This window comes from Zea mays, chromosome 2 (assembly GCF_902167145.1).
Source record: "Zea mays cultivar B73 chromosome 2, Zm-B73-REFERENCE-NAM-5.0, whole genome shotgun sequence".
NCBI classification, from domain to species: Eukaryota; Viridiplantae; Streptophyta; class Magnoliopsida; order Poales; family Poaceae; genus Zea; species Zea mays.
Genome location: NC_050097.1, coordinates 47,369,468 through 47,379,860, shown reverse-complemented (window position 1 = coordinate 47,379,860; position 10,393 = coordinate 47,369,468). Strand labels below are relative to the sequence as shown.

The 10,393-nt window shown below is 51.1% G+C and overlaps 1 protein-coding gene across 1 annotated transcript; it reads left to right on the top strand.

Annotated features, from left to right (window-relative positions):
* The first annotated feature begins 8,018 nt into the window (after positions 1-8,018).
* Positions 8,019-8,802, top strand: LOC109944500 (uncharacterized). Its single transcript, XM_020549282.1, has 3 exons — positions 8,019-8,064; positions 8,455-8,658; positions 8,738-8,802. Exons 1-3 carry the CDS (start codon positions 8,019-8,021, stop codon positions 8,800-8,802), a joined length of 315 nt encoding a protein of 104 aa, XP_020404871.1.
* Positions 8,803-10,393: the final 1,591 nt, after the last annotated feature.

Here is a 10,393-nt window from a genome sequence, read left to right as displayed (position 1 = left end):
CGGGGTGGTCGGCTTGGTCGAAGGTGATGGGCTTGTCGGACCAGTCTAGGTAGACTGGCGCCGCCACCTTCACCGAACAGACCTCCCGACGCTCTTGCTTGCGGTGCCGAGCCGAGGCGTTTGTCGCTTGCCCACCGTAGATCATGAAGCAGTCGCGGACCTCGGGGAACTCTCCTGCCTGGTGATCTTCCTTTTTGTTGTCGTCGCGAGCCCTGCCACCCTCCGCGGGTGGCCCGGCCCTGTGGAAGTGGCGCCGAAGCATAGCGCACTCCTCAAGGGTGTGCTTGACAGGCCCCTGATGATAGGGGCACGGCTCCTTGAGCACCTTGTCGAAGAGGTTGGCACCTCCGGGGGGTTTCCGAGGGTTCTTATACTCGGCGGCGGCGACAAGGTCCGCGTCGGCGGCGTTGCGTTTCGCTTGCGACTTCTTCTTGCCTTTCTTCTTGGCGCCGCGCTGAGTTGACGCCTCGGGGGCATCTTCCGGTGGGCGGCCCTAGGGCTGCTTGTCCTTCCGGAAGATAGCCTCAACCGCCTCCTAGCCAGAGGCGAACTTGGTGGCGATGTCCATCAGCTCGCTCGCCCTGGTGGGGGTTTTGCGACCCAGCTTGCTCACCAGGTCGCGGCAGGTGGTGTCGGCGAGGAACGCGCCGATGACATCTGAATCGGTGATGTTGAGCAGCTCGGTGCGCTGCTTTGAGAATCGCCGGATGTAGTCCTGGAGAGACTCTCCCGGTTGCTGTCGGCAGCTTCGGAAGTCCCAGGAGTTCCCAGGGCACACGTACGTGCCCTGGAAATTGCCGGCGAAGGCTTGGACTAGGTCGTCCCAGTTGGAGACCTGCCCCAGAGGCAGGTGCTCCAACCAGGCACGAGCGGTGTCGGAGAGGAACAGGGGGAGGTTGCGAATGATGAGGTTGTCATCGTCCGTTCCACCCAGTTGGCAGGCCAGCCGGTAGTCCGCGAGCCACAGTTCCGGTCTCGTCTCCCCTGAGTACTTTGTGATAGTAGTCGGGGGTCGGAACCGGGTCGGGAACGGCGCCCGTCGTATGGCGCGGCTGAAAGCCTGCGGACCGGGTGGTTCGGGCGAGGGACTCCGATCCTCCCCGCTGTCGTAGCGTCCCCCACGCCTGGGGTGGTAGCCTCGGCGCACCTTCTCGTCAAGGTGGGCTCGACGGTCGCGGTGATGGTGCTCGTTGCCGAGGTGACCCGGGGCCGCAGGCGCTGTGTTGCGCGTGCGCCTGGTGTGGACCGAGGCTTCTCGCATGAATCAGGAAGTCGCGGCGTGATGTTCCGAGGGGTACCCCTGCCTTTGGGAGGCGGAGCTTTCAGCCCGTCGGACCGCGGCGCCCTCCAGGAGATTCTTGAGCTCTCCCTGGATTCGCCGCCCCTCGGTGGTTGATGGCTCTGGCATCGCGTGGAGAAGCATTGCTGCTGCAGCCAGGTTCTGGCCGACTCCATTGGAAGCGGGTGGCGGCCTCACCCTGACATCGTCGGCGATGCGGTGCTGGAAGCCCTGGGGTAGATGGTGCACTTCCCCGGCCGGAGGTTGGCCCGCCCATTCCTGCCCGATGTCCCGGCGGATCGGCTCAAGTGTTCCTGCTCCCTCGTCGAGCCTGGCCTGCACCCCGCGGATTTGCTCGAGCTGTGGGTCATGACCCCCCGCCTGAACGGGGACCATAGCTAGCTCCCGTAGGATGTCAACGCGAGGCACAGGCCTAGGGAGATCACCGTTCTCCGGCATACCAAGATGGTTGCCTTCAGAGGGACCCCTAGATCGACGTGGAAACATTCACGACTTGGGCCGCAGTCCTCGTCGCCGAGGCTGCGGCTACCGTCGGAACAGTCAGAAAGGCAGTAGTCGCACGTGGCCATGAAGTCCCGCATGGCACTGGGGTTACCAAGTCCGGAGAAATCCCAACAGAAGTCGGGCTCGTCATCTTCCTCGGACCCCGAGGGCCCGTAGGTCGAGACGTCCGTCAGTCGGTCCTAGGGTGACCGCATACGAAACCCCAGAGGGTTTGGACTCGCCTCTACGAGAGCGTCCGCCAAAGCGAGGTCGCTTGGCGGGTCGAGGCTGAATCCAAAGGGCACGGGATGGGAATCGGTGGGTACCTCTTGGTCGACAGGCGGTGACGAAGTCACGTCAGGGACTGACTGCACTGTCGTCTCAAGTACGAGGGTGACGCCCAGCAAGCCTTTCGTGAGCGTGCTGGCGTCGTCCGTTTGCTTGGGATTGGCGTGTTGCGGGGAGATGGCGCTCGTCTTCGTCTCAAACGCGAGGTCGATGCCCGATGTGCCCCCCGTTGGGGTGCCGGCGCCGTTGACTCGCTCGACAGCCGACGAGGTGCTGCCCCTGCTTGGCCTTGGTTGCCCCGCCTCCTCCTCCGTCGGCGGGGGAGAGGGCGGGGTGAGCTCGAATGTTGTTCTTCCACCACGCGGGGAAGACGTCGTCGATTCCGCCGCCGGCGGGCGGGCTGTCGGCCGCCATTATCGCTGTCGCACGGCGGGGGAAGGAGTATCATGTCGTAGCTGCCATCGAGGGACATGAACTCAAGACTCCCGAAACGGAGCACCGTCCTGGGCTGGAAAGGTTGCTGGAGACTGCCGATATGGAGCTTGACGGGAAGCTGTTCGTCAACACGCAGCAGGCCCCTACCTGGCGCGCCAACTGTCGGCGTTTCGAGACCGGGGGGTCCCTGGGCCGACGAGTGAAAAATTTGCCGCGTGCCCCAACCCAGATGGGTCGGCGCGAGACGGAGCGCGAAGGGGAAAAAAGGCAGCCGGAGAGAGAGAGGTGGAAATCCCGCGGCCTTCGTGTTTGTCCCGCGCCCAGGTCAGGTGCTCTTGCAGTAGGGGGTTACAAGCGTCCACGCGGGAGGGTGCGAGCGGCCTCACGCGAGCGCCAGCCCCGTCCTCTTCCTCGCGCGGCCAACCCTCTGTTAGAGGGCCCTGGTCCTTCCTTTTATAGGCGTAAGGAGAGGATCCAGGTGTACAATGGGGGGTGTAGCAGAGTGCTAATGTGTCTAGCGGAGGAGAGCTAGCGCCCTAAGTACATGCCATCGTGGCAGCCGGAGAGGTTTTGGCACCCGGTTCGTGTGGTGTCGTGGCCGTCGGAGGAGCGCTGGAGCCTGGCGGAAGGACAGCTGCCGGGGCTGTCGAGTCCTTGCTGACGTCCTCTTGCTTCCGTAAGGGGGCTGAGAGCCGCCGTCGTCATGGAGCGTGCGGGGCACCATCATTACTTTTCTGGCGGAGCGAGCCAGATGGGGCGCCGGTCTTGTTCCCCGTAGCCTGAGTCAGCTTGGGGCAGGGTAATGATGGCGCCTCCTGTTGACGTGGTCGGTCCGTGCCCTAGGTTGGGCGATGTGGAGGCTCCTCCGAGGTCGAGGTCGAGTCTATCTTCCGAGGCCGAGGTCGAGTCCGAGCCCCTGGGTCGGGCGAGGCAGAGACTGTCGGCTGTGGCCAAGGCTGAGTTCGAGCCCTGGGGTCGGGCGAAACGGAGTTCGTCGCCTTCCGGGGCTGAGCCCGAGTCTGAGCCTTAGGTCGGGCGGAGCGGAGTTCGCCGTCTTCTGGGGCTGAGCCCGAGTCCGAGCCCTGGGTCGGGCGGAGCGGAGTTCGCCGTCTTCCGGGGCTGAGCCCGAGTCTAAGCCCTGGGTCGGGCGGAGCGGAGTTCGCCGTCTTCCGGGGCTGAGCCCGAGTCCGAGCCCTGGGTCGGGCGGAGCGGAGTTCGCCGTCTTCCGGGGCTGAGCCCGAGTCCGAGCCCTGGGTCGGGCGAAGCGGAGTTTCCTACAATGCCTGAGGCCGGGCCTGGCTGCCTGTCAGCCTCACTCTGTCGAGTGGCACAGCAGTCGGAGCGGCGCAGGCGGCGCTGTCCTTCTGTCAGGTCGGTCAGTGGAGCGGCGAAGTGACTGCGGTCACTTCGGCTCTGTCGACTGGAGGACGTGCGTCAGGATAAAGGTGTCAGGCCGCCTTTGCATTAAATGCCCCTGCGATTTGGTTGGTTGGCGTGGCGATTTGGCCAGGGTTGCTTCTTGGCGAAGACTGGGCCTCGGGCGAGCCGGAAGTATGTTCGTCGCTGGAGGGGGGCCTCGGGCGAGACGTAGATCCTCCGGGGTCGGCTGCTCTTGCCCGAGGCTGGGCTCGGGCAAGGCGTGATCGAGTCCCTCGAATGGACCGATCCCTGACTTAGTCGCACCCATCAGGCCTTTGCAGCTTTGTGCTGATGGGGGTTACCAGCTGAGAATTAGGAGTCTTGAGGGTACCCCTAATTATGGTCCCCGACAAAACCCGAGATGCATCTCCTCAGAAAGGCTCAGCTTCGATTCAGCAACAGCTTTCTTATCTTCAGACATCTTCGCAAACACTGAGAAAGTGCTCCCAAATCCGAAGCTTAAAAATTTAAAAAGCCAAGCAAGTGTTGTTGCGCACGGGCTAAAAGTCGAGTGAGCAAGAGCAGATGGCAAGAAAGCGTGCCAAATAAACTCGTGGTGACCTCTTATTTATATACCTAGTGCGTTGAAAACTGGAGGGTCCCGCTTGTCAATGACTGTTGCTATTCTAGCAAAGGGAAGGTGTTTTTTCGGACCTTCGGCTTAAAGCCTTTGTCCATGTCGCAATATGAATTTATTATTCCAGCAAATTAATATTGTGAGGGGCTACTGTTGGGGGCCTTCGGCTTCCGAAGGTCCTCAAAAACATGATTTGACAATGTTTTCCAAGTGAAATATGTGAACAGGTATCTTCAGAATCGGGTTATGAGTATACAAGAGTACGGTCAGGACGAAGCTTGAGTGAGACGGAAGGCGATTATGACGAAGGATAAGATGATCACGAAGCTATGCGCAGAAAAGCTTCGACATGACAACAGAAAAGGAGAACCGACATAAAGATGAAAAGGCAAATTAGACCCCGAAGAATTACTATAGAGTTATTGATAAATGTAAAGGGCATGAATGTAATTCTACATGGGCTGCGTCCCCTGCCTATAAATAGATGAACAATACTCCCGTACTGTTCACGCTGACTTGGCATTCGCTTTTCGCATCACGCCTGTACCTTTGCTTTCTGTCAATCCGAAGGTACTTTTGTAATTTGTTATTCTGAATATAATAATGAAAATAAAAATAAGTTGATGATAATATCTATATTATTCTTTGTATTTCGTATATGAATTCTTCCTTATCATCTATCGAGCTTACGAAGGTTTCTTTCTTCATAACCTTCGTCCGGAATTCATTATATCCGAAGGGATATAATGTCTTGAAGGACGAAGGATTTTTATACTTAACACCTTTCATGTTGCCTTGTTCTTAACTCTTAGCATTTGAGAACAAGTCCCCAACACTTTCCTTTCACCATTTCGTCGAATCCCTATGTCGTGTTCCATAACGACAATAATCTCAGGAGGTATGGGTCTGATGGGCCCAGAAATTGAAGGAGGGTTTCGAGTTTTTATGAGGTATGTCCCAGGTCATGGTGTGCCACCGGCACATAGGTATAAAAAAATGAGAGAAATTGTGTCTCTGTTTATATGGGTCAGATAAAATTTATGGAGGTTAAAACATTGTATGAGCCCAGGGGCGGACCGACGCCCATGGCCACCTGGGCCACGGCCCAGGGCGTGCAGGCCCAAAAAAAATAGAAATTTTGTCGCAGGCTCGCAGCCCAGAACAGAAGGAAGTCAGGAACCCTAGTCTACCTGCCAGCCGCTGCCCTCGTCGAGTCGCCGGCCATGCGTCCTGCGCTGCGCGCCTGCGCCCCTCACCCAACTACCCAAGCGCAGTCCCAGGCTCCCAGTGTCGTCGCCCAACTGCCCAAGCGCGGTCTCGTCCAAGCGGCAAGCGCGGTTGCCTCGCCCAGCCCTCGCCCCTTGCCCGCCCGGCGCCCGGCGCCCGGTGCCCGCTAGCCGCTGGCCGCTGCGGTGCGGCTCGCCTCACCCCCCAGCTGGTCGGCCCTCGCCCGCCAGCCGCCAGGCCACGCGTCGTGTGCCGTCGCGGCTGCGACTGCGGCCTGCGGCTCACCATCACTGAGTGTCCGAGTCACCAATCAGTCAGCACCTCGCTGGCTCGCCCGCCCGGCCACGCGTCGTCCATCCTTCAAAATGAAGAAGAGGCATAGAACATTGGAATCATTTTTCTATCCAGCTCTAACACCCATCGTGCCTAATGTGCAGCCAAGATCAAACCTCAATTCTCAACCAACAGTGGGAACCGGAACTAGTAACAATCAAGCCCAAGAAATTTCAACTGAGGAGGCTACTGTTGAGGCAGTACTAAATCCAACTTCACATGAACAAGAGCAAGAAATTCCACCTTCTGAGCAGGTATTCGATATAGTTGTTGATCCTAGGCTTAGAAAACCAATTGATGAATACGATGTTAACATTAGGGATGCTGTTAGAAGAGAGTATTTGTTACAGGGTCCATGTCAACCAATTGGCCATATATATCCTAAAAAGAAGATGGGAGACCGACAAAGAAGTTTTCATGATTCATGGTTCAAGAACCATAATTGGTTAGAGCATAGTGTTACCAAAGATGCTGCCTTTTGTTTTTACTGTTATCTATTCAAACAACAAAGATATGAAAATTTTGGTATTGATGCATTCACAAGCAAGGGTTTTTGTAATTGGAAGAATGCAACAAAATCTTTTGTTGAGCATGTTGGGAAGGTGGATAGCTTGCATAATAAAGCTAGGAAACATTGTGAGGATTTTAGAAATCAAAGGCAAAGTGTTGGACACGCAATGGCAAGTGGTTCTAAGAAGCATGAAGAAGAATATTTGAATCGAATCACTATAATGTTGAGTATCGTGAGATTTCTTTTGTTGCAAGCTCTTGCCTTTCGTGGTCATGATGAGTCTTCTACCTCTTGCAATAAGGGAAACTTTCTTGAATTTGTTGATTGGTTTAGAAAGAGGAGTAAAGCTGTTCAAAACCTTCTTGGTGATTCTCCTGCTAACCATTCATTGACTTCACCAAAAATACAAAAGCAACTGTGTGAGGCTTGTGCAAAAGAGACCTCCAAAGCTATTTTATATGATATTGGGGATAAAAATTTCTCCATTCTTATTGATGAGTCTCGGGATGCCTCTATAAAAGAGCAAATGGCTATTATTGCAAGGTTAGCATTTTTATTTAAGCAACAAGTGTACATGTTTTGTGATTTAATTGGCTTCTATGTGTTGTGATATAGGTATGTGAACAACAAAGGCTATGTCATCGAAAGATTTTTGGGAATTCAACATGTTTCAGACACTTCTTCAATAGCTCTAAAGGAAGCTTTGGACTCTATGCTTCTCAGTCATGGTTTATCCATACATAAAAATACGAGGGCAAGGCTATGATGGGGCATCAAACATGAGAGGTGAATTCCATGGGCTACAACGACGGGTATTGGATGAAAATCCCTATGCATTTTATATACATTATTTTGCCCATCAATTGCAATTAGTGGTTGTTGCTGTTGCCAAATGTTGCCCTTCTGACACGGATTTTGTTACCTATACCACATTAATTGTTAACACTGTCAATGCATCTTGTAAGAGACATGATCAGTTGGCCCAAGAACATCATGACAACCTTGTGCATAGTTTAGAAATGGGTGAATTTTTTTCTGAAAGAGGGAAAAACCAAGCAACTAATCTTGCAAGGCCTGGGGACACTCGGTGGGGATCACACCACAAAACATTGTGTCGTCTTCATTATATGTGGAAAGCAGTCTTGGAGGTATTAGAGAATATATGTCAAGATGGTCCTAGTTCTCAAAGAACTACTGCATCTGGTTTGCTAAAACAAATGGAGACTTTTGAGTTTGTGCTTATTATGCATTTTGTTATCAAATTATTGGGTAAGACTAATGATTTATCCCAATGCTTGCAAAAGAAAGATCAAAATATTGTTCGTGCCATAGGACTGATTGGTGCCACATTGCAACAAACTGATGAAATTAGACAACATGGATGGGAAGATCTATTTGAGGATACAAAATTATTTTGCATTCAATATAATATCATTGTGCCAAACATGTTGGATACAACCACTGCTAGAGGTCGCTCAAGAGGTCGTGGAGGTCAATTGATAACTTACCATCATCACTTGAAACATGAAATATTTAATGTGGTGCTTGACCAACTTATTATGGAGTTGAACAACCGTTTTGGTGAAAGATCTACCCGATTATTGAGATGCATTGCCTGCCTTGATCCAAGAAATTCTTTTGCCAATTTTGATGGAGATAAGTTAATTGAGCTTGCTAAATTGTATGATGTGGACTTCTCTACATATGATTGCATAGTTTTGAAAGACCAACTTGAGATATTCATTATTGATATGAGAGCTGATCCAGATATTCTAAGTTGCAATGACCTAGGTGATCTTGCTGTGAGAATGGTTCAGAGTGACAGGCATGTTGTCTTTCAATTTGTATATCGTCTCATTGAATTAGCTTTGATTTTACCAGTGGCAACAGCATCTGTGGAAAGAGCTTTCCCACCTATGAATATCATTAAAACTGAGTTGCGGAATAAGACAGGAGACGAATGGCTTAACCATCGTATGGTGTGTTATATTGAGAGGGATATATTTACAAGCATTGAGGATGCAAAGATATTGGATTATTTTCAAGGCATGAGAACCCGCAGGGTGAATCTACCTCGTACTAGTGGTATGTACCAATTACTAATATTATTAAATTTATTCAACATTACCGTTCAAATCGCGTTCTTAATATGATTTCCTTCAAGGTTCTGGAGCAAGAAGCACTGATGTTGATGTTCACATGATACATTTTGAAGGAGCTACATCATAACTTGTATGTCATCTTTAACATCTATGATAATGTTGTTTCGCCGTACAATTTATTTATATGCTACTATTAGAGCTTATGGTCGCTTCGGCCCGGGTCTTGGTCAATTCATCAATTGGTTTTCTTGGTTTTCTAGTGTTAACATTAGATATGATACAAATATGTCAACATTCTAGTGGAGGATGAGTCTTCGACCAACCCTTAGGTCATAGTTTCAAGTACTTCATATTGTATTTTTTATTTTTATCTGAGCATATATTTATTTATTATGAGAAAAAATTGATTGTGGTAACACATTGTTGTGTGTCTGTTGGGTCTATGCTTCGTCGCCGAAGGTCTTCTAGGAAGAAGCGGCTTTCGGTTGAAGCTGTTTGTATAAGATGGCCAAAGGTTCCTCTTCACGAAGCTTCGGTATCACAAACCGACTTAAAGATAGAATGACCTTTTAGTCCATAAAGGTCTGAGTCAATGTTGTAAACTTTTATAAGGGGCATACTTGTAATTCCTCACAGGCTGCGTCCTGTGCCTATAAATAGCGAACAGTATTCCTTTACTGTTCAGGCATTCTGGGAATTGCAATCGCATCTTTCAGAATCCAACCTTTGCCAAGGCAGAGGTATTATTGTATTCAATGATTCAATACACTAAGTAAATATAATATAATTCGTCTATGATTTATTTGCTCCTTTTATACCCTTTATCTTATGTTGTCTTATAACATCTATTGAAATTTTATTACGAAGACTCAAGCTTCGTAATCGTATTCTCATCTACCTTCGTTCAAGGCTCATTATCCTCAAGGGAATAATGTTTCATGGACGAAGGACATTAACATTTAATACTTTATGTTGCCTTGTTCTTAATTCATAGCATTTGAGAACAAGTTCCCAACATTGGCGCCCACCTCCGGTGAACTCACTTCCACTTTTTGAGCTGATGGCTTCGTTCAACAATCAAGCTGGAGCTGCTTCGGACCCGAAGCTGGTGCTTCCGATCACAGGTGGTTCGTCCTCAGAGCCAGCTAACAAGAAACAGAAGAAGGAAGCACAGAGAAGGGTACAGCATGTTGGGGTGCAAGGACCCTTCATCAAGTCAAGATGGTCTCACATTCCTATTACCTTCTCCCAAGAGGACCTTCAGCTCAAGGATTACCCACACAACGATGCCATGGTTATCTCTTGTGTTATCAAAGGATTTCTGGTCCACAATGTCTTGGTTGACACAGGCAGTGCAGCTGATATCATATTTGCTAAGGCCTTCAGACAAATGCAAGAACCAGAAGATAAGATTCATGATGCTACACATCCTCTCTGTGGCTTCGGAGGAAGACAGATTGTAGCACTGGGCAAGATCACCATGTCAGTGACCTTCGGGTTCATCAACAACACTAGAACTGAGCAAGTTGTGTTTGACATTGTTGACATGGAATACCCTTACAATGCAATTATTGGTCGTGGCACCCTCAATGCTTTCGAAGCAATTCTTCATCCTGCCTATCTTTGCATGAAGATACCTTCGGATCAAGGACCCATCGCTATTCATGGAAGTCAGGAAGCTGCCAGAAGGGCCGAAGGAAACTGGACTGACTCAAAAG